The sequence below is a fragment of the Chelonoidis abingdonii genome, unplaced genomic scaffold (assembly GCF_003597395.2).
Source record: "Chelonoidis abingdonii isolate Lonesome George unplaced genomic scaffold, CheloAbing_2.0 scaffold0540, whole genome shotgun sequence".
NCBI classification, from domain to species: Eukaryota; Metazoa; Chordata; order Testudines; family Testudinidae; genus Chelonoidis; species Chelonoidis abingdonii.
The window spans coordinates 17,314-44,890 of record NW_027424801.1 but is presented as its reverse complement, the minus strand read 5'-3'; the positions used below and the strand labels follow the sequence as shown (position 1 = coordinate 44,890).

The following is a 27,577-nucleotide window of genomic DNA, read 5'->3' as shown; positions in this document are numbered from 1 at the left end:
CCCTCTCTCCACTGGCTCCCTGGATCACAGGATGGGGGCAGAATGAACACACATGATGACAGACAATTATGTCACTTAATTAAGGGCCTTCTTTTGAGGTTTTTATTTTGTTTGAAATTTCTGGGGAATGCCTCAGTGTTTATCTCAAAAATTAAAAAAAGGGTGGAAAATCAGTAGAAAAAATTAACTTGGCAGTTTTTGGGGGGAATATCAGGGAAATATGACTCTCTTCTCCTAAGATTTTTCTTGTCTATTTGTTTTTTAACTTTCAAGCCCCTCTCACCCTCTATATGTTCTGAAATGGAAGCAGATACAGTTTTTTGTTTTCAACCCATTTTATCATGTCATAACTACCTTTATTTTGCTTTGACTGCTGATGACAATCTGCATTATCTGTAAAGCTAGTATTCTGTATGTGGTGTGTGGTGGGTGTGGGATTGACACCAGCACATACACCACCACTCAAGTTGTTCCAGTGCTTTTGACCTGGCTTCCCACTCCGGAAAGAGAGATGATGGCATGGTAACCTGCCATTGCTCCTGGAGCAGAGAGATGAAGTTCCAACACATCTAAAATTTGGGTAAAAATTGTTAAAAACAGAATAACGATTTTTGTAAAATTCATCAAATGTTCATTAAAAAATCAGTATAAACCAAAGATGAAGGTCCTTACACTTAATGCACCACTGAAAGATGCTCCAGTGCTACAGTAATGGGCATGGTGTATGAATTTGTACAGAGGAGAAATGAAGAGGATGGGACAGGGGTATCTTTTAACTGCTATGTAATTGTGTGTGTGCATTAAGGTTCCTATAAATAATGTCCATTTATCCTCCTGGATTTTAAAGGAAAGTCTGGAGTTTGGATGGCAGTTAGGGCCATCTCTGGAGTTAGGATTATTCTGTTGCTGGGTTTTTAACCATTACCACACAAAGGACAGAACGTTCATTCTCCAGCCAGCACCCTATTGAACAACCTGCAATACCGAGAGGTGACATTTTGCAATTATTATTTTATGGTGGTTCAGACTCCATCTCACTCTCTTATGATCCCTTATGCACCTTGTGAGAGAAGCATCGTTCCTGTAATAAACTTTTAAAAAGGATTCAATATGAAAAAGCAAAAATTGACGATGAAGAAAATATTAGGAATAAAACAGCAGGACATGTTCCAGGCAATCAGATCAATGAGAAATTACAGGGAAAATCACAGACCCTGTCTCAGTCACACTTATATTTCTTGCAACTACATAAAACCCCAATATAAAAGGTGACTGAACTAGATCCATGGCAGGGACTATCTCTGATGCCCCCATGCCTAGTTAGCATTTAGGACAGAAAAAGTCTAATCATACAGCATTTACATGATATTTGTTGCAACTCAGTCATTCTTATATTGATGTCTCAGGGATGCCAGCTTGAACGTCATCATAACCTGGGTCTCCAGAAGGAGGGAATGGGCCGTCTCTCTCAGTCCCTGAGGCCCCTTCATTTCTTAGGGAGAGCAGATTCCAATCTGAAAATATCAAAGGAGGCACATTACAGCCAATATATCTATTCTACACCTGTGTGCACTCACCTACTATTGGTGAGCAGCCTATAGTATGGGCTGTGAATTATCCCCTCTGTTCCTCTGATTGGGATTCTGCCAAGTTTAATCCATGTCCCATAAAGAAAACATCTGGGAGCAGATTCTCTCCATGCTGAGATCTGCCAGGTGCAGGGGAGGGATAGCTCAATGGTTTGAGCATTGGCCTATTAAACCCAGGGTTGTGAACTCAATCCTTGAGGGAGCCACTTAGGGATCTGGGGCAAAATTGGTATTTGGTCTTGCTAGTGAAGGCAGGGGACTGGACTCCGGGTCTCTTCCAGCTCTAGGAGATAGGCTATCTCCATAATTAAAGTGTGGGAATGCCAGTGACTTGGTGACACCTCCTTGATGCTTCAGGAGGGGCTGCTCTAACTCCCAGTAGCTAGCATAGTCCCTAAGGGAACATGTGCCAGGTGAGAGTGGGTGGGGAGGAGCAGGGCAGAGCCCCTACCCCAGGGGACATGCAAGGCCAAGGAACCTAAAAGGGTCATAGACTTCATCCTGCCCACATAATACACATTTGCATATTATTCTCATCAAGTACAATGAAATGCACATTTCATCCCAACCCACTTGCCTCTGAGGTGCAAAGTGGGAGCTTAGCCCTCAGCCTCAAACTGTGAAGTGCTCTGCTACAATTGAAGAGAGTGATTTCAAACCTGAAGCCAGGCCACTAACTAACCCCATCACAGGGCCCTGTTCTTCCCATTACCATCCAGGGCACTGCCACCTTGTTTGGGCCCTGATCCTGCAAATCCACTCATGTAACTTTGCTGATCTGGACAGTCCCACTGAAGTTGGCTCTAGGGTGGGGCTTGCAGGGGCTATAGCCACCCCAAAATTTGTCTTAGCAGCCCCACAGCCACCCAGTAGCAGCTGCCACTCTTCAGTCGACTCGCTCTGAAGGCAGAGTGAAGAGAGTGGTGGCTGCCTACCTCCAGCAGCAGCAGAGAAGTTAGCCCAGGCCGGGTGCCCAACAGCAGCTCCCAGCCCATGTCCCTGCCTGCCAAGATGCATCATCCAGGGCATGTGGACAGTCCGGGGCTCCTCACAGTGGCCTAGACTGACCTGCTCTAGCCCAGGCTCCTAGGCTCGGCCCCCAAGGGCTCTGTTAGCCCAGAGCCAGGTCCCCCTTCCTGGACAGCTTTTAACAGCTGCAATCAGCCAGTGCCTGTCATTGCCTGGCTCTGGCTTCCAGCCTGCAACTGGGCAGGGGGCAGGGCCACAGAGGGGGATGGGACCTCATGGTGAGGAGGAGCACAGCCCCCTCCTCAGTTTTCTGTCTGGAGCACCTCAGTCCCCCCACCAGGAAGACGCTGGTGTCACCCTTGAGTCAGTGAGAATATTCATGTGATGAGAGTGACACGTGGGCTCAGGTGTTTGCAGGATTAGGGCCTTATCTAGGAATCATCAGGTATTTCAGTCCATTTAACAGTGTTTAGCAGATCTCAGGGTGGGGATACAGCTGAGAAGGTTAGTTTAACAGTAGCTGGATTTTAGTGAAGTGACAGTGACCTCTAGTGGTGAGTAGAGGCTGCTCCAGGTTATTTGCTCAGCAACCCTTTCAGCAATTGCTAGCTCAAATGTGTCCATGCACAGAGCTCTACAAGGAGAGGAGACGCCTCACAACCATCGCTTTGGCCAGTTTCACTTCTTTGCTGCATAACCCACATCTCACCTCCCCCGAGATTGTTCCTGTGGGTCACGGGGAAACACAGACATTTCCAGCACTGCCATTTCCCAAGTGTTTGGGAATCGGGAGTAACGCCTCAAATATCATGAGATTGGCTTTGAAATCTGAAGATTAAAGCAAGCATTTTGGTGTCCTTTTGGTTTCTGTTTGTCTTCTGGTTCCTAAGCCTTTAGGTTAAACTTGGTTCATGATTTGAGGCTTCTTTCTGCAACCATGAGGGCTAGAAAACTTCCTTTCTTAAACTGAAAGCTGAGATTCTCATGTAACCATCTAAGTCTAGGAGCTGCGTCTTTTACCAAATATCGGGAAAGTCTACACTAGAAACTTAAACTGGCCTATTTTAGGTCACTTACGCCATCGCAGTAATTCCTGCAATGGTTCATGTACCCACTGCCCTCCTTTCTTCCCGTGTGCGGCCTCACCAAGCTTCTCCACTGCATAAGAGGGGCAGCTGTGCGGGAGCTGGAGCGCTGCAGCTCCCATGAGGAGCCTGGGTATTCCTGATCTCTTACTTCCTCTGCTGGGAGCACATCCCGCTTCCTGCTGCCAGGAGTGTGGCTGGTCCCCTGAGACTCTAGTGTGGAGCTCTGTGCCTAGTCTGGGCGGCTCCTGAGAGCCCAGGACAGCAGCCCAGCTGTGATGTGGGACTGGCGCAGGTGCGCCCGGCTCGGGAGTGGGGAGCAGGCAGTGCGCCCGTGTAGGGAGCAGAGGAGCATGGCAGCGCACGCGCCAGCTCCGTGGGAGGAAGGGTGGCGTAGTCTGGCTGGGAGCAGGATGGGGGCAACCAGGCTCTCACTGGAGCCCGTGACTTCAGACTCTCTCTTTTGTCAATTTTCATGGCTCTATGCATCAGCCTGAATTGACAAAATGACAGCCAACAGCTGATCTATTAGCTAGTTGTTGTGTTACACAGTACATTGTGTCAGCCGTAATGGCATGCATAAGCCGCCTGCTCTCGTGGAGTTGGAGCTTATGATGTTGGTGTATAGGTAGGGCACTTACGTCAAGCAGGGCAAGGTCTGTATGGTGTACAGGTGAATTAGTCATATGTACATTGACTAGCTGTGATAGAGGCGGCAACTAAAAGCATTAGTCTTAAGGCCTTATTGCCTATTGCATACACATAACAACCTGCTTCTGTTAGTGCTACCCACTCCCGACGGCGAGACCCCGCGGTAGCCGTGTTAGTCTGGATCTGTGAAGCAGCCGGAATCGGTGGCACGCTTCTACGACTACAGGTTTTGAGGTCGAGCTTTCGTGGGTGAATACCCCACTTCGTCAGACGCAGGTAGTGAAATCCTCAGGCCTATAATATGTAGCAAAGAGCTAGAGATAACCGAGGTTAGTCTAGCCAAGGGTGAGGCCCTTTCTAGCAGTAGAGGTGTGAAAACCAAGGAGAGAAGACTGGTTCTGTAGATTGGAAGCCATTCACAGTCTTTGTTTAGTCCAGAGCTGATGGTGTCAAATTGCAAATGAACTGAAAGCAGCAGTATTCTCCTTTGCAGTCTGGTCCCTGAAAGTGTTTTTTGCTCAGGATAGCACCTTATAGTCTGCTATCGTTGTGCCAGGGGTTGAGCCCTACGGTTTTTGTATATTGCCGATTCGCTGATATTTGATTGTTGTCCATTATCCTTTTCCGAGTGACTGTCAGTTTGGCCGATTACATGCCAGATGGGCTGACTGGCATATGATGGTCGTTATCATTTAGGTGGATGGGGTGATGTAACCGTGATGTGTGCTGATCTGGTTAGGTCCTATGATGGTGTCTGGTGTATATGGGAGGTTGCTAAGGTTTGTTGCATGGATAGTTCCTGAGCTGGTTACTATTGTCGGTGTGCAGTTGCTGGTGGAATAGTTCAGTTGCAGTTGTCTGTGGGCGGGACTGGCTGCACCCAAGGACCTGTTGAAGGTGGGATCATTGTCAGGTAGGGTTGTGATCCCTGGAGCGTTGAGGGGTTAGCTGGGGCTGTATGGGATGCCAGTGGGGTCCGTTGTCGTTCTTTGGTTTGTCTTGCAGTCGGAGGCCTTTAGGTTAACGTTGGCTCTGTTGTTGTTTCCTAATTTCTTGCGTATGTGTTGAGATGTTTGGTGAGATTGAGTGGTCTCGTCAGTTAGAGCAATGCCGGTGCTACTCAGTTTGCTTGGCTGACAATGATCGTATTGTGATGTGCCGTTGGATGGCTGATCTATAAGTAGGACGTAGCAGGTCGGTAGGTTTCATATAGAGTGGTGCTTAATGTGACCATCGCTTATCGTGCTTCAGGTCGTGTCATTAGATGGACCCTCCGTTAGTATGTCCGGGAGGCTGAGGTTGGCATGGTAGGCTGTGTGGGTGAAGTTGTTGAGAATTGCGTGTGCAGAAGGAGATGTCGCCGGACTGTAAGCTGTCTAAACTCCTACCCTGACACATTGGCCACAACCGTGGGTACCCTACCCACGCCGGCAAATATTGTCAATCTCTCCAACTACACACTAGCGAAGAAAAGTTGTCCTATCTCGGGGACTCTCTTCTGCCCTGTCACCCCCACCACATAGTTACAGGTTCTGTGGCGAATCTGGAAGCCTACTTCGCGTCGCGGACTCAAAGAATACTTCCGGACAGACACTGAACAGTGCATGATAACAGGTACCCACCATCCAACTCCATGAGAAGAGACTCACGATGGCTCCTCCTGAGGGTCGAAATGACGTCTGGACCTAACATGTGAATGCTTCCGCGACGTGCCCAGCAGAAACTCGTGGAAAACAACACGCCGCTTGCGTCATACCTAAGTCGTGCAGACGCAACATGCCATACCAATACACGAGGTACTCACCCACAAAGCACAAGAAGAAGAACGTCACATGGACTCCTCGCTGAGGGTCGAAATGACAGTCTGGACCTATACATTGAATGCTGCGCCACGTGCACAGCAGAAATCGTGAAGAAAACAAACACCGCTTGCTTATAACCTAAGTCCGTGCAGAACGCAATGCATCCAGCCTCGAAGGACACCCTGAGCATATTCATCAAAGAGGCTGATATATGAAGTAGCTTTGTGTCATCATGAACAGGTCTGACTACCAGTAGGCGGCGCCATGACAACTCTGCCATACCAAATTCATACAGCACACTCCTCCAGATCCACTGAGTAACTGTATATATATCTAGGACATACTCTTACTACCGACCTCCTCTCTAATCACATGATAAAATCAGCTACCTGTAGAGCCTCCCCAGGGTTATTCTATCTACTACCCAAGATCCACCAAACCCTGGAATCCTGGACGCCCCTAATCATCTCGGGATTGCACTTCTCCATGAAGACTGTCTGAGTATTGTGGAACTTTCTTCTACTCGCCCTATTGCCACCAGTCACTCCCGTTCTCCGTGACACCACTGATTTCTCTGAGGAACTACAACGATTGGTCACTTCCAGAAACATCATCTAGCCCATGACTTACTCTTACACAAACACCCACACACGAGATGGAATACAGCTTTAGAACGCTACTCCCTATGCACTATGCAAATCTGCTGTGAGCTCTGTGCCTATATCACACACCATTTCAGTTTGATGACAATTATTACCTCCAGATCAGTGGGCACTGTATGGCCCCGACATGCCCCACCCAATAACGCGCAATATTTTTATGGCTGACTGAAACAACCGCTTCCTCAGCTCTCTGTCCACTCACGCCCTTCTCTACTACGCTACATTGATGACATCTTCCTCATGACATGGCTATCACTCTAGAAATTCCCACGATTTCACACTTCCACCCCCATCAACCTCAGCCTGACTCAGTCTACACGGGAGGTCCTACTTTTCTAGACACGCACTGGTGCAATAAGCGGTGTTCACATTAACACCACTCTTATATCGAACACCTACCGACCCTACGCGCTACTTCATTGCCTCCAGCTTCTCATCCCGGGCACATCACACGATCCATTGGTCTCACAGCATCAGGCACTGATGGTACAACCGCTCTGCTCTAACCCCTCTAGCGAGCACCACACTTACAATCTCCACCAAGCATCTTCTCTAAATACAATAACCTGCACGGGAAATTAGGAACAGGATCAACAGAGCCAGACGTGTTACCCAGAAGCTCCTACTGCAAGACAACCAAGAAAGAGAAACAACAGGACCCACCTGGCCATCACATTACAGCCCCCAGCCTAAAACCCTCCAACGCCTCATTCGGGATCTACAACCATCTGACATGATCCCATCACTTTCACAGTGTCTTGTGTGTTGCAGTGCCAGTCTCGCTCCACAGACAACCTGCCAACTCTTGAAGCTATTCTTCACAGCAACTGCCACCAGCCCCAACCATAGTAACTCCAGCTCAGAACCAATCCATGCAACACACCTCATGCGCAACTCTGCCAACATATCTACACCAGCGACCATACCTAGGACCTAACCAGAATCAGCACACCATCACTGGTTTCTTCACCTCACATCCACCAATGTATCTGCGCCTTCTATGCCAGCAATGCCCTCTGCTGTACATCGGCCCAAACTGGACACTCACTCGGAAAGGATAATGGACACAAATCAGGATATCAGGAAATCGGCAATATACACAACCTGTAGGAGAGCACTTCACCTCCCTGGCCAACACGTATAGGCAGACCTTAAGGTGGCTATCTGCAGCAAAAAAATTCGAGGACCGATTGCAAAGAGAACTGCTGATTGCCTTCAGTTTCATTTCAATTTGACACCATCAGCTCTGGGACTAAACAAGATGTGAATGGCTTGCCAATTACAGAACCAGTTTCTCCTCCCTTGGTTTTCACACCTCTACTGCTAGAACAGGGCCTCACCCTCCCTGACTGAACTAACCTCGTTATCTCTAGCTTGCTTGCTAGCATATATATAGCTGCCCCTGGGAATTTCCACTACCTGCGTCTGACGAAGTGGGTATTCACCCACGAAAGCTCACGCTCCAAAACCTCTGTTAGTCTATAAGGTGCCACAGGATTCTCTGCTGCTTTTAAGTCTGTAGTATAGACCAAGCCATAATGAGACTAGCAATCAAACTGCAAGAATTGCAACAGGACTTTTCCCCACTCACCACTCTGTGAATCCCTATTCCTGTCACTATCCCGAGGGGCCCAGTTAACTTCCTGGGCACACTGCCCTGAACCAGGATCATCTTCAGGGTCAGAAACTTCTCTGACATCGTCATAACTATCCCCAGGGACATCTCCAGGCAAGGCAGAGCCCTCTGAAACAGAGACAGGAATTAATGATAAATGAGAAGAGACCTTCTACTGAATAGAGAAATAAATTATACACCAGGTAGGAAGGGCCCTGAGGTACTGACACTCCCACAATGATAAGAGATCAAAAGTTCCATTCTTCCCTGCAAGCTCCGTGTCAGAGGAATTTTATACAGGTCACATTTATCTGACATGTTTTAAGGACTTGATGTGTCTGTAAATTGCTGGATGGAACCTAAAGCAGAAACCCAGGTGGGGGTGTGGGAGACCTGGAAAGAGGTGGCTGGAGGTAGGGTCTATGTCAGAGGAAGATTTCTTCACTGTAATTTGTTATTATACTAATTATATATCAATTAGTAATTAGTAACAGATAAATGACACTTTAATTTGTTCTGTTTATCACCTACTTTCCTAAATTTTCAATTATGGTTAAAATCTTGTTTTTTTCCATTTCCCTGAACTAGTCTGGCCCATAAACCACCTTCAATCTGCAGTCTCTGGAAGCTGCATCACCAGTTCAGGACAAGATAAGGGAGTGTGTGTGAAATCTGTACATCCCTTCACCTACCACAGTGCATGTGAAACTCACGTCTAGATCAGTGGACTCACCACAGGCAGGAATGGTTGAGAGAGGCCATTGCCACAGGTCAGAGGGCTGTGCACAGAGAGATCGTCCCCTAATATTGTGAGCAACGTTAGTGCATATGAAAGTGAGGGCCAGAGATCAGTGACTAGAATTGGGCAGCGTGGGCAGGGGGAGAACAAGCTTCTTCTAGAGTCATGGGGGTGAACAACCTCCTTCGAGAGTCACACTGGTTGGCTAATGTGCCTCTTTCTGACCTGTGTCATCAGATGCTCTGTGCTACTTCTTGGTCCTCTCAGTGCATCTCTGGACTAACCAGTACACACAGCCATGTTTTATGGGAGAAGAGTTTGTCAAACAGCTGCTTGCAGAAGGACTTGATCCTGTGAAGTGCTGAGCACTCTGAGCTCCAATGATCGCAGCAGGACTGAAGATGCCTCAGCACCTTACAAGAGCAATCCGATAAAGCACAATTTTTGTCTCTACAAAGACAATATTATTAGCTTTTCCTGAGCTAACGCTGCTCCCAGAAGGCAGATTCACTCCTCACCTTGGTCGTCTGGAGTCTGGGGGCATCATCATCCATTCATGCAGGCTCCTCCTCGTTATCATAATCCACCTGGAGACCCCACAGGAGAAGCTCCCTCTGGAATAGCAAACACAACACTCAACTCCCTCTGAACACACCCAGTCCTGAGGCAGGTTTTCTAGTTCTCCATTAAGTGCCTGTTGAATTGGAGTCCAGGCTATTTATCCTGGCTTTTGTAGGAGAAGTCAAAGGGTGATCGAGGAGAAAAGGGAAAAGTCATGACATTCTGTAAACTAGGAGTGGACTGTCACTGTGACAGATTCCCCCCAGGATGGCACTGGAACTGGGTACCACTGAGCCTCTGACTCACATGCCTGGGCTCCGTCTCACGCTGTGCTGCTGTGACAAGCTTGCAGAGCCACTCCCAGTCCTACACTTCTAACCAGCAATCACACAGGTAGGGACAAACACCCAGTTGCAGTTACATGCAGGTCTCTGACCAGCACTGCTGTATGAACCAGCTGTGACGGTACCTCCCATAAGGCTTTATGGAAAAGCTTAGAATGTGTTTTATGCTACATATGCCATGTAACATATCTATGTAAGGTTATGATCTACTGGATGTACTAATCCTATTTGTATGCATGTATCATTTTTGTATTCGAAGTTATGAATGTTATGAATGTTCGGAAGAGATGCACTGAATCCCCTAGCCCGCCACATATTATCCCCCCAAGCCCTTACCCCCCTTTCCTGGGGAGCTTGAGACTAAAAAACCAACCAGTTACTTTTACAACAGACTCACCAGACCCTTTGTCTAGACGTCTTGGAAATCAATCAGATCGTTAAAAAGAAAACTTATTTGTGAAAGTAAAAAAAGAAGAGACATCACACCTGCAAAATCGAGTGAGGTACTAGCAGGTCTAAGATTAAACACAGAGGATCCCCTCTGGCTCAGCTCACCAGTTACAAACAGAATGAAACAACCTCTGTATACATATGTGAAATTCACAAGCCAAAACAATAAAGAACCTACACATCTCCTTGCCTGATTCTCACAGTGTTTAGTGGTTTCTAGATGATTAGGTTCAGGTAATATCTTTCAGGTCATATTGCTACCTGCTTTCTTTCCTGTCTGAGAGGAACACACAAACAAATCCCTTCCGCCCAGTTTGAACAGTACTTCTTTCTTATTGGTCCTTCTGGTCAGGTGCCAACTAGGGTTATTATGCTTAACCGCTTTGCAGATAAGGCAATCCAGCCGACAGTGCCTAGGGGTAGAGATTCTATGCTACTGGCATTACAGAAAGGTTGCCTACCCATGTCCCCATAGATCACAGGACAGGGGGAAGTATATTTGCTTTAAGAAGGTGTTACCTGTACAATTTATGACTCCGCCCTACCATCCTCAGGGATACTCAGGCAATAATTATGGGCTCCCCCTCCTCATGGGACTCAGGGCATAAGGGACCAAACTTTATCCTTCGGGCTCAGGCTAACACCATTCTGATGGATTCAGACACAAGCTAAATACCTTAACATGCCAATAATTTATTAACATAGCAACAACCACACCAGAATACACACACCAAGCACTATGCTCTCCAGTTCAATGAACACAGCAACGACGTCTCCTGATGGCCACCGTCAGGTCGTGGATTGTGCTCTGCTTCTGCACAGTCGTGTCCTGGCGGGTTAAAAGGTTGAGCTGTATCCTGAGATAAGTTCCAACAAGCTTGTCTTTTGACCCATGCTATGTAGTTAAAGTAGTTTCCTATCTTGCCCTTTAACCAATTATTACTTCAACTAGCTAGCAAAAACACTAACCAATCATCTGCACTATCCAGGGGTTCACCCAAGTGAGCATTGTGCTATTCCATGCCATACAAAACTAGCTTTGGTCGTTGTGTCAGTTCTTTACTGCATACGAAAGTAGTGTCTGTTGACTGTTAAGTTATTTTTAATGTGACTACTTGCTTTCCTTATAATTCTGATCAGAAGGGTATTGAGAAAATTTATTGTGATTCGTTTCATAATGACTTTTCAGTTCTTGCTTTGAGTGACCAGAGCAAGGCACTGCTAGAAAGGGCCCGGGGTTGCATCTTTAACAGTGAATCAAAATCTTCCTTCCATTCTGACTTGAATAACTTTGGTTTTTTTCTTCATGCTTGTGTTGCTTACAATCTGAAGACGTCGTTGTTATCCAGAAATAACGATAGGGTTAAAACTAAATCTAAACTATCAAATGTGGACCATATGGAAAGTAACACACCTGTATTGTGGAAGCAGGGATATCACGAGCCTGAGGTCCATCCGCACACTTTTGAATACAGAATGATGGCAATTCCTGAATATATATGCACCATATAGTAGAGAGCCTCTCTTTTCTATCAATCTCGGTACTCTCTACTTGTTGCACTATTTGGTTCAGGTCACTCAGCTCAGAGTAGCAAAAAACTCAAATTTGAATTCTTCACCAATTTTTATAGTTTTTTTAAAAAAGGGTAAATAATTGGTAGCCACAACTTGTGTAGATGAGTTCCCACGAGCGCAACTTAAACCTAGAAAGTCATGTTTGGCTATGCCTGGAATATTGAGCTGTAAATCCGCTCTAAACCGGTGCATCAGCCAGCAGTCAGGTGTAGCTCTCTACTGTGATACATCTCATTTGTTGTCTTCTCCAGTCTCCTACCAGAGGAATTCCGTGACAAAACTGCAAGTATAACGACAGGACATAGAGGGGGAAACGATTCCTGGATCAGAACAAGGTAATGGGGTTAAAGGTGGCAGACATAAGAACAGAGATCAAATCTGGGGCAATTTAATTTCCAAGGCATTTCCTCACACGATCAATGGCCCAGCACTGACTGTACCCTCTGGTGGATAATTAATCAGACATTCAAATATATGATGCACCCTGTGATGGAAATATCGTGATCAAAGCGGCCCTTCCTAGTGCATCATGGTACCTCCCCCGAGAAGCGACCTGCAAGGAATGGGGCCCATGAAATTGCTGTTCAATAGAAAAATCTGAAATCATAGTCTGGCACTGAGCATAAACAAAAAACCCTAACTGGCCCATGGCTTCCACGCTGAATTCTTATGCAGGAACACACCCAAATCAACAGCAGCCCCATAAAATAGGAGACTTACACATTTTAAAGTTCAGTTAGAACAAGAATCATAGAATATCATGGTTGGTAAGGGACCTGAATCATCTATCCAACCCCTGCTCAAAGCAGGAGCCAATTCCCACTAAATCATCCCAGCCAGAGCTTTGTCAAGCCTACTTAAAACCTCTAAGGAAGGAGATTCCACATTCCTAAGTAACCCATTCAGTGCTTCACCACTGTCCGAGGAATAAAGTTTTCTAATAACCAACCCTAAACCGCCCCATTGCAACATGAACCATACTCTGTTCTGTCACTGCTACCACTGCGAACAGTCTAAAGGCATCCCTTGAACTCCTTCAGGTAGTTAAAGCAGCTATCAACTCCCCCCATCTCTTTTCTGCAGACTAAACAGATCCAAGTTCCTGCTATCTCTCCATGAAGTAGTGCTCCAGCCCCCTAAAATCAGTTTTTGCCCTCCGCGGTACCACTTCCAATTTCCACATCCTTCTTTAGCGTGGGCCCAACTGACACAGTACCCAGATGAGCCTCACCATGTCAAATAGAAGGAAAGAGTCACGTCCTCGATCTGCTGGAAATGCCCCTACTATACAGCCCAAAAATCTATTAGCCTTTTCTTGCAAACAAGGGCACACTGACTCATCATCCAGCTTCCGGCACTGAACCCTAGGGCCTCGGAGAACTGCTTCCTAGCATTTGTCCCTATCTGTAAGCAGTGGAATGGAATCTTCATCCTAAGCGACTCTGCACTTGTTCTTGTGAACCTCAGCAGATTTCTTTGGCCCAGTCCTCGGAATTGTCTAGTCCCGCCGTATCCCTACCTACCCTCCAGCTATCTACCACTCTCCTCCATTAGTGTCATCACTGCAACTTGCTGAGAGTGCAGTTGGATCACAAAAGCAGTTTCTGTGCAGCAGCTACTGTCATGTGTCAGTTACTCAGCACAACATAGATCCAGATCCCACTGAGGTGTGCGGGGGCTTACATTGCTATTGAGTCAGTGGAATGGCCCTCAAATTTAGTATGAGAAAGACCCAGGTTGCTGTGACACTGCCCCATATTCTTCATCATGAATTATATAAATAATTGGCATAATTAGAGAATTTGTAACAAGAGAGGTCCTAAGGTTCATGAAAGTCATGATGCGAATATATATCCAATTTGTAGTCATGTATCATTTTGTATCTGATAGTTATAAATATTGACTATGACGTATTGGCTTACTGCTGGAGCACACTTACAGCAGCACTGCAGGCTACAGTGAAGAAGACACAGACAGTGCCAATTGGCTCAATCAACAAAGCCAAGGGCTGTGGAATAGCTTAAACGCCTGAAGAACGCTCCAGACAATCCTGTAATTAATGGTCACTGTGACCAGCAGATATGGTAAAGGGCAGTGCCTAAGCCACATGACACTGGACTCCATTTTTGGAGGTCCGTAATTCCCACAACTGGCCTGGAAGCCAGATTAAAACATAGGATCCGCCATGTGCTAAATCCTGTATGACATAATGAAGGACATCAGACATAATGAAGTGACAATCATCCATGTTCTCACTCCCGACACAAGAAGACTCCTAAAGGAACAAAGCTGAACTGGGGGAAGAGCTGGACCCAGGCTAAAGGGATCTCTAGCCTGTTATGTAAAACCTGGAGATTCCCTACTGGAAAGCAAGTGAGCTTACCTTGAAATCTGCTAGCCTGCTGGTAATCATCATCAGGATGAGAGATTGTTAAGTCAAAACCAGCCTTCTAGTACAGGTCGGCAACCTTCAGAAGCGGTGAGGGAGTCTCATTTATCACTCTAATTTAAGGTTTCATGTGCCACTAAACATTTAACATTTAGAAGGTCCTCTTTATAAGTCTATGATATAAACTAAACTCTAGTTGTATGTAAGTAAATAAGGTTTTTAAATGTTTAAGAAGCTCATTTAAAATAAATTAAAATTCAGAGCCCCCGGACGGTGGCAGGATGCGGGCCAGGATGAGTGCCACTGAAAATCAGCTTGCGTCCGCCTTTGGCACCCATGCCATAGATGCCTATCCCCGTCTAGTAGGTTAAGCTAATGTGTGTATTTTTGTTATGCCAATTAATTGATTGATATGTTGTTACATGTAATAATCACTTAAAATAATATTTTTGTAGTTAGTAAACTGTTTTTTCTTATCTACCAATGAGTGAGTTGGAAGAAGTGCTGAAATCTAGCTCAAAGGAGAAAAGGCGTGCATTCCTCTGCTACATTGAGAGGAGAAAAACTGATATAAATTCATACTGGTTGGGTTTTGACCAGGCAGGCAGTACATGCTCTGAGTCCAGACCTGGAAAGCTGGCAAGTTGTTTTGAGTAGTCTCTTATGTTTGATGTGAGGGTGGAATCACAGAACTCGCCTGGAAGCGCCACCGATGTTCAAGACTACTCTATCCCTGCTTTCCTTGCCAGCCCGGACTTCCAGCATCCTGTCTTGCGAGCCAAGACACCTCTGTCTACTCAACAAAGATGCCAGGGGTCCTGAATTGTTTTTTTTTTTTTTTTTTTTTTTTTTTTTTTTTTTTTTACTTGCCCTCAAAAGTTGCAGGTTTAACCTGAAAGCACTCAAAGAAGTGTTGCTTGTCTAGCACCAGATGCCAACTGCCAATGGGTCTAAACCCAAAATAAATTCGTTTTTACTCTGTGTAAAGCATGCCAGGATAAACCCATACATTGTTCACCCCTCTATAAAACTGATGAGAGATACCCAGTTGTTGCTCCTTCCAAGGTATTAATACATAACGCGAGTTAATTAATAAGTACAAAGGGATTTATACATACAGAAGTAGGATTTAAGTGGTTCCAAGAGTCAGACAGAAGAACAAAGTAAGTCGCCAGCAAAATAAAATAAAGTGTGGCAAATCTATGTCTAATCAAACTGAATACAGCTAATCTCACCTCAGAGAATGGCTTCAGTAATTTTTCTCAACTGGACCCTTCCAGGCCCCGCACAAATCTTTCCCCCGCATAGCTCTGTTCCAGCTCAGGTGTTAGCTAGGGGTTCTTCACCGATGGCTTCCTCTTCAGCCAGTCGAAGACAAAATGGAGGATCTCCCAGGTTTAAATAGACTCTCTGTGGGTGGAGACCCCTCTTTACCTCTATGCAAAGTCCAGCTCCAAGATGGATTTTGGAGTCAACCTGGGCAAGTCATATGTCCATGCATGACTCCCTACGTTTTAAGATAGCATCCATTTGTACATGCACCTGAAAGTCCCAATAACTTCTGATGGATGGAGCACCCAAGATCCATGTCCTTTCAGTGTTCTGGTTAAGGTACTGAACTTCAAACCTTCCTGTCTCCAGAAGGACCAAATGCCCTACTCAGGCTATTTAGAAACAAGCCAGTACATAGCCTGAATTTTTGTGTAAATCACTTGGTGGTGGCAGCAATATACTGTCCAAGGACAAGGAAAGAAATGTGTGCCTTGGAGAAGTTTTAACATAAAGTGGTAGAATATAAGCTTCGGGGGTCTTTCATGCAGGTCCCCACAACTGTACCCCAGAGTTCAGAGTTGGTGGTGAACCCTGACACCCCCACCTTGTTGAAAGATTAGGGTCCTTGCCTCCCACGATCACAACCTGTGACCAACTGGATGCACTTACCATGCTCAAGAGAACCTCACAATGTCCTAAAGTGAGAGTAGCATGTTCCCAGCTGATTGATACTGAGTCAAAATGGTACAAAGGTTGAAGGAGCCATGACTCAAAGTTACCCACATCTCCTGAGCTGAACTCTGATCCCAGGGCAGGAGGGAGCCAACTCAGCAGACCAGAGGCTGCAGTGGGAGGGGGGCACAGAACATCCCCTGCTCCAGAAGTTTTCAAATCATAGAAGATTAGGGTTGGAAGGGATCTCAGAAAATCACCTGGTCCAACCCCCTGCTCAAAGTAGGAACAATCCCCAGACCCATTTTTACCCCAGTTCCCTAAATGGCCCCCTCAAGGACTGAGCTTATAACCCTGGGTTTAGTAGGCCAATGCTCAAACCACTGAGCTATCCCTCCCCCCAGTAATTCTATAGCCTGTGCCCAGGGACAGTCACTTTGCTGACCCACAATTAGTTACACTCCAAGGCTACAAGATGGGCAGATGGGACTGGCTGTCCTGAGAATGGGGTCTAGTAGAGTCCGCTGGAGAGGAGGATCACCTGACCAGATGTGGATTACTGTTTTGTGGGGCCCTGAGCCAGAGCAAGTGGGAGCCCCTCTCCACTCTTTCTGTCAGTAGTCCCCTGCCCCGGCGCTCCTGCCGAGAAGCAGGGTCAGGTTGTGGGGGCTTCCCCCTCTCCCTGGCAGGAGTGCAGGGCAGGCATACAGGGTGAGGCATACCCTGCACTCTGATCCCACTTCCTGGCAGGAGAGGCAGGCGGAGCAGGTTGGGGTGTGGGAGCACTGATTTTTCCAGGGCCCCCCAATTGGCTGGGGACCCTGGACACAGGACCCATTGGTCCAGTGGATAATCCATCACTGCACCTACATGAGTTCAGTAACTGGTCTTTCCACAAGCCCAACGCCCACAGCAGTCCAGGGTTCACAAAGTTGGTGGCTGAGGATATCTAACTGTGGGTCATGGCCTCAAGATGGAAAGCTCAGTAGGAATGAGACACACATACCTGAGTGACCCAATATCTGCTTCTCTCCCATCAGGTTATAATCAATCTCCTCATACACGGGATCTGAGGGTCTTGTGACACCTGAAAAACAAGGACAGTGTTTGCATAGGGTCATAGAAACTATAGCTAGGAAACCCTATTAGATCATCCAGCCCTGTGCTCTGAGGACAGTCCAGAACCGATCCCTTCAGCACATTCCCAATGCTCAGTCCAGCCTACATTTGAATGTGCCAGGTGATGGAGACCACGTCCCTTTCCACAACAACTCTTTGATGATGGTTCCCATGAGCTAGTTCCCTGTCACAAGACTCTCCTCATATTTAGCCTAAAAATTCCCATTATACATTAATCTCATTGATCTTTGTTATTCTCCCTGTATCACCTGAAATAATTCCTCTCCCAAACTGATGTTCACAGCTATGAGCAAAACAGCACTTACATATAGATATATTTATATACTTAGTACTTCCACATAAGCTGCCTGGGGACTGTGTAGGCATTAACTAGAAAATGTTTTTGCGCTTTTTAAAAAATGAAAAGTGCCAAATATTGGAATTGTATTTGATTTTTTGGCAATTATCACCCAATCTCTTTTCCAGAATTTCTTCCCTCCTACTAAGTCTCTCTGTTCAGTGTCCTCCCTCACATGCACTTCCTTGTACTTTCCCCTAACGTGATCTCTATTTTTTGCCAATATTTACCATCTCTCTCATCCTCTATTTATTATTTCTCTGTCACCACTGCTGTCAAATTCACTCAGGTTCATGTCATCTGAAAGTGTTGTTGCTCTCCTGGTTATTTCTACAGCCAGGTCATCAATGACAATATTAAGTAAGACAGGACTTAGCAGAGACCTGAGGTCCCCTCACAGCTCTGCCAGTGCCCACAGCTCTCCACAGCTGCAGCTCCCCCTGCTATTGCAGAGACATCTCAGATAGTGACACTAATCAAGACCCACCTCTGTGCTGTGCCTTGGCCCTCTGCACCTGCACAACCAGAAGGATTAACAGCAGACAGAGAAGGACTCCCAGGATAATGCAGATGACAACAGGCACTGTGACTGTCCCACTGTCAGTCAGAGGGTGGCGTGGGGGAGCTGGATGGAAATGAACATGCAACAGGGAGAGATTAATCTATGAGAGTCAGGGGGGCCCAGAGGAGCTCACCAGTGTCTGATGAACCACCTAGGAAGCAGGGTAATGGGCAGGGACACAGTCTGTGCACCAGGGCAGCAGCTCACAGGCTGCTGTTTAAATCATGGCTCTGGTAGCTAGAACCAATAGACTTTTTGTCCTGCTCAACATGGCCTGCAGCTCCCACCCGGGTGTCATTCACCCTCAGATTTCACACTCATTTTCTCAAGCTGGAGGTTCTAGCTCATCCCCCTGTGAGCCTGGCACTAGGTAAATTTAACCCTTGATTGGAAGAGAATGTGTTACCTGTTGTAGCTGGTGAAGCTGTTGTTTCTGTCACACCTGCAAGGGGAAAAAGAAGGAGAGCTGGAGTGTGGAGTGAGGGGATGGTGACATGCTATTACATGATTGTTCCTCTGAGTCCCCATGTGCCTCTGCACATCAGCTACATTTCACCCATGATATCTTCCTCAGAGCAGCACAGGCTTAGTGGCTTAGCCTGTGCTGCATAAAGGAAGTGACATGGTCTGATGCCATAGCACATTAGAATACAAGAAGTCCCAACACATCCCATCCATTAAGGAAAAAGGAGGCCTAGTCTGTGGGCAGGAATGGAGACCCAGCTGCTGTGACACTTGCTCTCCCTTAAAAATTATATAATGAAGCTGAAACATCTCCTGTCACTCACCCAAGCAATTCACAGCAGCATCTTCCTTATGATCACAGTTACTCTCACCCCATGGCATGGCAGGACAGTCCCAGAGAGATGACTCTGTTCCTCTGCAGTTCACCTTCTCCACCCAGATGGGACCAGTCCCCTTGCCAAATGCAGCCTCGCCTGGGGCAGATACAGCAGGTCCACAGCCCAGTTGTTTACACACAACGTTAGCATCTGCCATGCCCCAGAAGTCATCACAAACTGTTCCCCAGGAACCACGGTACCAAACCTCCACTCTGCCCGAGCATCTGTTTCCTCCCATGACACGTAACTTCTCCTGGCCTGGAAATGCAGAAACCTCACATGTTACTGGGACAGCTGGGAATGTCCTTAGGGACTCAGGAGGAGACACAGAGAGGCAGAAATACCTGTGCAGCTCGTAGAGTTCAGGCATTCAGCAAATGGATTCTGAGATGGTTTCCCTCTCCTACCTGTGGAAATAAAATGCTGAGGTGAATGGACTGGGCGCATGTGTGCTGCAGCACTTTATAAAATGGCCAAAACTAAAATCTGGTCATTTTGATAATTAGTTCTTCCAGTGTTTCTCTAGATTTTGAAGTCTTTGATCAGTTCCCAGCTGGCATGCATGTGTCTTTATGTAATGGCAGGACAGTATATCTGAGAGTTTGTCTACAATTGAAATGCTACAATGGCACAGCAGCACCACTTCAGGTAATAACAAAGTGTTTTTTAAGTACATCAGAAGCAGGAAGCCTGCTAAACAACCAGTGGGGCCCCTGGATGATCGAGATACAAAAGCAGCACTTAAAGACAATAAAGTCATTGCGATGAATTCTTTGCTTCTGTCTTCACGGATGAGGATGTTAGGGAGATTTCCCAACCTGAGCCGTCCTTTGTGGATGACAAATCTGAGGAATTGTCACAGATTGAAGTATCACTAGAGGAGGTTTTGAAATTAATTGATAAACTTCACAGTAACAAGTCATCGGGACCAGATGGCATTCACCCAAGAGTTCTGAAAGAACTCATATCTGAAATTGTGGAACTATTAACTATGGTTTGTAACCTGTCCTTTAAGTCAGCTTCTGTACCCGATGACTGGAAGATAGCTAATGTAACACTAATATTTAAAAAGGGCTCTACAGGTGATCCCAGCAATTACAGACCGGTAAGTCTAACGTCAGTACTGAGTAAATTAGTTGAAACAATAGTAAAGAATAAAATTGTCACACAATAAAGAAACTAATTGTTGGGAAAAGTCAACAATGTTTTGGTAAAGAAATATCATGTCTTACGAACTATTAATTTGAAGGGTCACACAACGATACGAATGAGAGGATCGCTGAGACTACGGAGGCGGACACGAGTTGTTACCCATTAGACACAGTCATTGTCACTTAGATAATCCAGAAAGCCTTTGACAAGAGTCCCTCATCAGAAGGCTCCTTACGTAAATTAATTGTCATGGTAAGAGGAAAAGATCCTTTCATGGATTGAGACGGATTAAGACAGGAACAAAGGGTAGGAATAATGGTAAATTTTCAGAATGGGAGGGAGTGTGGTGTTTCCCAGGATCAGTCCTAGACCATCCTATTCAATTTATTCATAAATGATCTGGAGAAAGGGTAAACAGTGAGGTGGCATAGTTTGCAGTGATACAAACTGCTCAAGGACAGTTAAGATTCAAAACAGACTATGAAGAACTTCAAAAAGATCTACACAAACATGAAGTGATTGGGCAACAAATGGCAAATGAAATGAATGTGGTAAATGTAGAAGTAATGCACATCGGAAAAAATAACCCCAACTATACATACAATATGGATGGGGTAATTTAGCTACAACTAATCAGGAAGAGATCTTGGAGTCATGGTGGATAGTTCTCTGAAGACGTCACGCAGTGGTTGCACGGCAGTCAAAAAGCGAACAGGATGTTAGAATCATTTAGAAAGGGGATAGAGAATAAACAGGGATAACTTATTGCCCTTTATATAATCATAGTGCCCAATCTGAATGACTGCGTACAGATGTGGTCTCCTTATTCAAAAGATGTATACTGGCACTAGAAAGGTTCAGAAAGGGCACTAAACTGAGTAGGTGTGTTTGGAACGGGTCCAATATGAGGAGAAGATTAAGAGGCTAGCCTTGTCAGCTTGGAAAGGAGACTAGGGGGATGATAGAGTTATTAACATGAGTGAGGTGGAGAAAGTAGAATAAGGAAAATTATTACTGTTCGCCATATATATGACTAGGCCACAAATGAATTTATGGCAGCAGGGTTAAAACAATAAAGGAGTTCTTCACACAGCACAGTCAACTGGGCCCTCCTTGCTGGGGGTTGTGAAGGCTAGCTATAACAATGTTAAATAGAACTAGTAAATTAGAGGAGATGAGTCCATTAATGGCAATTAGTCAGGATGGGATAGGATAGGAGTTCCCTACCTCTGTTTGTTCAGAGGCGGAGCTAGATGGATGTTTGTTCAGAGGGGAGAGACGATGCTCATTGATCATTGCTGTTTTAGATCACTCCCCTGGGAGGCACCTGGCATTCGCACTGTCGGTAGCTTGTCTGACCCAGTATGGCCATTTTTGTGTTCTTATGTTCAGTGTGGACACTAACACGCTGAAGGGAGGGGTTCTCATAGTAAGGTAATCCATTATCTACCTATTGTGTTTACATGTGGATTTAGTGTGCTTAATGACATCCCGTCGAGGTGTGGTATTTCCAGTGCGAATCGCAGGGTCAGCATAATTTGCTGTAGTGTGAGACACTTCGGAATTTACTTAAGTTCCCACTACGTAGTTCATGGCGCGTGCCGCAATAGACGGGCCAGCATGCTCTACATCCATGATCCCGGCTTGTCATGTGAAGGAAGGTACGACACATGAATTGAAATGCACCCTCACCCTGCAGGAACCAATAGAAGAGGATTGTTAATATTAAGAACAGCCTATATAGGAGTTACAGGTCTGTACCTTCCTACACTGAGAGGCAGTGTATTGATACTGGTCATAGCACTAGATTAGGACTTAAAAGACCTGAGTTCTATCTTTGTCCTTGCCCTCAAGCTGCTGTGTGACCTTGGGCTAGTTACTTCATCTCCTCCCGTCTGTCTTGGCTGTAAACTTCTTATGGCAGTGCCTTTCTCAGTCTGTGTTTTTAGAATGCCTGCTGCATTGAGCCCTTGGGGACTTTAGGTGTTACAGTAATATAAATAATGCTTCAGACACGGACCTGTCGATGGACTTCACAGCCCAGACCTCTGATCATTATTCCCAGGAAGATTTTTAACCATAAAGCCACACTAGTGCTGTTCTTTAGTCTACTCCTGAGGGAATTCTGCACCAAAATATTAAAAATTCTGTGCACAATATTTTAAAATTCAGCAAATTTTATTTGTCAAAATAACACTATATAATCATGCCAGTTTCAATTATTTTGGTAATTTATTTCAAAATATCTGTCAGCAACTATGTTTGCAACAACACAGACACACAAATCTTCCTCCAGGAGTAGTGAGTTAAAGAAACCCCTATGACAACCCAGTTCCTGTTTCTCTGCCCCCTCGCTGCTCCCCAGACATTAGCTGGGAGGTTAGACACCCACAACCCCTCTCCCCCTGGGCCAGCCACAGCCCTTCCCCAGCCAGTACACCCAAAACCCCTCCCACCCAGAGCCCAGCTGCAGGAGTCTCCTGGACCACATACCCGCACCTTCTCCCTCCCCAAGCCCAGCTGCGGTGGCCCGCCTTGCCACGATACCCGTTACCTCCTCCCCAGAGCTCAGCCATGCCCCCCCACAGCCCAGACACCTGCCCCTCCCTACCCCTCAGAGCCCAGGGATCCAGAGGGAGAAAGAGCCTGATGCTCAGTCCCAGGATTGTGTGCAGTTTCCTGTGTGCTGACGTCTCCTTCCCTCAGGGGGTGCTGGGAACTGCAGCTCCTGGGAACCAGCTAGCTCCCTTCCCCTCTCCCCAGTAGTGTCTTCTACGTGCGAGCTGGGCTTTGCTGTGTCCAGTGGTCTCTAGTGGTGGCCAGCAGCACTGCAACCCATTTCTGTGGGGGGAAGCCAACGCTGTATGCATAACGTTCATTTCTGCAAAATTCTGCATTGCGCAGTGGTGCAGAATTCACCCAGGAGTATTTAATTAATAACTCTTACTGGATCTCACTAGGGGATGGATCCAATACCCATGGAAGTCAACAGCTGAAAAAGGTGGTATTGAGGTTGAGACATTGGCCTAGATTTGCAAGTGATTTGCCGCCAGTGCCTTGTTATACTACAGACTGCTTGAGACAGTTTTTATGTCTGGTCTCTATCTATAAAATGGGGTCAATAATGCAGTGTTCTTGTATGGGTGACACTTGAGTTTGCCACAGCAGACAGCAGGATTCTGATCCCAGTTTTTGCAGCTCTGAAGTGGAGTATGAAACACTGCCTACTCACTTTGGCAGTGAAGGGCTTTATTTGCTAATAGTGTTTACGTACCTACACGAGAAGATTTCTGAGAGCAGATAGCTTTTTAATCTAGTACACAAACGCCTAACACAATCCAGTGGCTGCAAGGGGAAGCTAGACAAATTCAGAACTGTTTTTTTTTAACAGTCACCATAATTAACCGTTGAAACATTTTACCAAAGGTTGTGGTGGATTCTCCATTACTTGAAGTCTTTAATTCAAGATGAGAGGTTTTTCTAAAAGACATGCTGTAGCTAAACCAGAATGTATAGGCTAGATGCAGAAATCACTGGTTAATACTCTATGGCCTGCCAGATTCGATTATTTTAGCAGGCTTTTCAGACCTTTAAATCTACAATTTGATTACTTCACTGGGTGTTGGATTAGGTCATAACTGATCATTCTGTGTAATGTGTATTTTTTAATAATTGATTTCCATGTTTGTTATCAACAGACTACATTCCTATCTCCATAACCTCAGAAACTGAAAACAAGTTTGTGCCATTGCTGAGTATGTTAAAAGAATATAACTATGTATTTCATAAAATATAATGAAAATATAAAATACCATAATTATATCAAAATCTGTCAGCAAGTTAGACTTGTGGTTTGAGTGCTTATATAGTACAAATAGTTTACTATTTACCTTCACAAGAGATGTGGGTTTCTTGTCCTCTGTTACATGACTGCTGATTCCATGGATCTGATGGGCAATCCCACAGGGAACCGTGCTGCTTATCGCACCGAATACCATCCACCCAAGTGGGGCCAGAGCCTAATAAGAGAGAGAAAGAATTGAAATGTCATTACATGCAACTTCAAAATTTGTTCAAAAATTAAAGATTGTTGACCTCCATTGCTTTGACTTTATTTGTGTATTGGTTTTCTATTGATTTATTATTAACTAATGTTAACATAAAAGTTAGTAAATGAAAAGTGCTGGATATATATTAAGCATTCAGCATATCGTAAAACAATAGATTTGTAATTTATTGTATTTAGAAACTGAAAATAATCAAATTACATAATGCTTGCAGATTTTTGTCAAATCTAATATTTTCCAAGAAAATGTTGTCTGTCTGAAAAATTCAACAGTTCTTCTCAAACCATACATGAGAACGCACTCTCTCGTCTTCCTGGCTCCTTCCGATATGACTGCCTCTGCATGCAGCCTAGAGTAGACCAGCTTAGTTTCTTGCAGTGGTATCTCACAGGCAGCACATGGGGCGGGATCTGCTTTGGGGGCTAGCCCCCAGTCTCTCCCCGTTAGGCCCAAAGCCCCTTCTCCTCCCATTGTGCCTTAAGACTACCCCTGCCTCTTTCTACCTCCATATCCCCCACTAGGAGCCCAGAGCTTCTCCATGACCCCACCCTAGCGTAGGGAAGCGGTGAGGGGGCAAGGTCCAAGCCTCAAGTGCTCCAGACAGCCGCGTGTGTGTTGGTTGCTATGCACCTCCCAGGCACATGTCCATAGTGCCAGGTCCTGTGGTGGCTGCATGCGCCTACAGCCCCAGTGCACTGGCAGCAGGTCCTGCACCAGCCAGCCAGCTTTTGGACAGTTGTCCAGGCAGATGCGACTGGCTGAAACTCAGAGGTGATGTCGCTCTGGAGTGGTGAGTGTGGGCAGTACCACTAGGTCTGTGCTATTGGGGAGGCACAGCTTCCCCCTGCCTTGATCTGTGCGCGTCATGTGTGCAGACTCAGTCATCTATGCTTCCTTTCCATTCCCCACTAGTTCTCTTTCAACTTTTGCTTCCTGCTCAGCTTATAGAGTATTCTTCATATATTCACACTCATTCTGATGATCATTGTTCCTTATCCAAAGCTTACAGGTGAACATATGCCTGAGCGTAATCGGTGTGCTTCGACCCAACGCACCTGCGGAAAGCAGTGTGTCGAGCCCCCTCTAGAGCTCTGAGCGTAGTGCATCCCACAGGATGCTGAGTGTCCAAGACCCAGCCTCCCTGCTTGGACAGGAGACCCTACCCCACCCTTGCACTGCATAGCAGATGTCCTATGAGCTCCCTCACCGCCTGTGGGGCGGTAGGAGAGGTTGGGAAAGGGGCTTGGCGTATGCATAGAAATGTTACAGAGTAAAGATGCTGTTTGCTATTGTGCAGTCACAGTTGCCAACCCCTGCCTATATTAGTGTCATCAGATGTATTAAGCACTAATTCCCCTTTGTACTTGTAGTGTGGATTATACTTAAAAGTTAATATGTATAAGAAATGGCTTTATATTTTTTGTTTATGAGTTTGCCACTTATTCAGTATCACAGTCTCTCCCACAATTTGTGTGTAATCTGAGGACTTTCACGAACATAACACAGCGCCTATTATCTAGTCATTACATTTTGTGTCAGCGCAGCACAACTATTATTCCAGCCAAATTTCATATCTTAAGCAGAAGCGAATGCGAATTGATTTTTGAGAAAACTTATCACATGCTTACTAAAAATAAGTAGTATTATCAATATTGTATGCTACTACCATTGATTTTAGAGCTATAAAAAGCAGTAATACTAGGTATACTTAGCATGTACTAGGTCTTGTAAGATTTCATGCTGCTAATGGCTTATGGTTACATTGGATTTCAGGTTATAGGAAGTGAATTTTAATTACAGACTGAGTAAGGAGATCACTTTCTTCTACATAAGTGTAAATAAATGTGGCAATATTTGCTTCCTCTAATCTGCTAGACCTCCAATATCGCCAGCACTACCAACAATATATAGATACTGTAAGCAAAACTGTGAGCTAATATTCCTTAAGCCTCTAACTTTTCAAATAACAACAACTGAGTCGTGCAAATCCAAACTTCTCAGCTGAGTTTTCTCCTAGGAGAAAACATTCAGGATAAGCCTACATCCTTATCCACTTAAGATCTCCTGCCATGCCTTAATCACTTCAACTTGCAACTTCTTCTTAATATTCTTCTAAAACAACTTTAAAACATTAGTATGTCATCTAGGAGCATGTCATTGATGTGTGAAGCTGTTCGTATCATTATATTACATATTACCTCTTGGATTCATCTGGTGACAGGCAGATCAGCGTGGACATGGGCCAGGCGCCTGTCCGGAAAGTGAGATTATCTACAAGCAACTGGGAACAGATGATGATTCCTGACATCTCCACTCCAAGTTTGCACATCAACTGGATTGGAACACCATACAAGCAAACTTCCTCGCTATTGGCAAGGATCGGCAGATCTGGCCTGGATGATATGTGGAACTGCTCGTGGAATAAATCCGATCTCTGGAGTGTCCTTCCAAGAGCTTGGGACCACACACTGCAAGACAATAAAGCGAGAGTTCGCCAGGCGTTCGTGAAATCTCAAAATTTGTACCAGGAATTTAATGAATAAAGGGGGTTGAGAAAGATTGAAAAAGAAAAAAAACAGAAAGTTACTCCCTTTCCTCTCTGTCTGTCTGTCTCTCCGACATCCACACTGAAAATGGTCACCATTAAAAAGCTACACAACAGTTAATATCCAGGGTCGGAATACTGGCATTATATGACTTAGCTTTGAACATATAAATCTGGATCTTGGCTCAACCGTGCGTAATGTGTGAATGGTGTATTAAAATAACCATCCTATGTGTAATATCTTCTCACTGACCCAAGAAAGTTTCTCTCCGGAACTTAATCTCTCTCTGTAGAAAAATGTAAGGTTGTTAGCAGCATGCAGGGATCGCCTGAAACCACATTGGATTCAGAATCAAAAAATTCACAGCCAACTCGGCATTCCTTCTAAGTCACAGATCTGAGCTGAGTGAGCGACAGTGACGTGGCTGGACCTGCGAATTTTTACACAATGGACATGGGCAGTGTTGCCACAGTCCACTGATGCAGCCACCAGGACACTTATATTCAACATTTGGACTGAACAAGAGTGGGATTCTTGAAATAACTATACATAGGAA

General features: G+C 45.5%; 1 protein-coding gene and 1 long non-coding RNA gene across 2 annotated transcripts; both read right to left on the bottom strand.

The window, feature by feature from the left end:
• Positions 1-1,394: 1,394 nt before the first annotated feature.
• On the bottom strand, positions 1,395-9,653 carry LOC142046031 (uncharacterized). The gene is made up of 3 exons (XR_012654952.1): positions 9,631-9,653; positions 8,350-8,502; positions 1,395-1,514 (listed from the first exon to the last, which is right to left on the bottom strand). It is a non-coding gene; the product is annotated as an uncharacterized LOC142046031 (long non-coding RNA).
• A 2,580-nt stretch (positions 9,654-12,233) lies between these two features.
• LOC116831006 (antigen WC1.1-like) lies at positions 12,234-24,819 on the bottom strand. The gene is made up of 8 exons (XM_075061407.1): positions 24,765-24,819; positions 24,299-24,427; positions 19,601-19,663; positions 19,203-19,514; positions 18,821-18,856; positions 18,340-18,477; positions 17,382-17,462; positions 12,234-12,322 (listed from the first exon to the last, which is right to left on the bottom strand). The coding sequence occupies exons 1-8, from the start codon at positions 24,817-24,819 to the stop codon at positions 12,234-12,236; spliced, it is 903 nt and encodes a 300-aa protein (XP_074917508.1).
• Positions 24,820-27,577: the final 2,758 nt, after the last annotated feature.

What these genes read in the sequence shown, in the direction of transcription:
- LOC116831006 (XM_075061407.1), bottom strand. Translation starts at nt 24,819, where the DNA reads ATGCAGAGGCAGTCATATCGGAAGGAGCCAGGAAGACGAGAGAGTGCG. An exon ending in ACGAGAGAGTGCGTTCTCAT is followed by an intron (nt 24,428 to 24,764) that starts GTATGGTTTGAG and finishes CTCTCTTATTAG; the next exon opens with GCTCTGGCCCCACTTGGGTG. An exon ending in AACCCACATCTCTTGTGAAG is followed by an intron (nt 19,664 to 24,298) that starts GTAAATAGTAAA and finishes TTATTTCCACAG; the next exon opens with GTAGGAGAGGGAAACCATCT.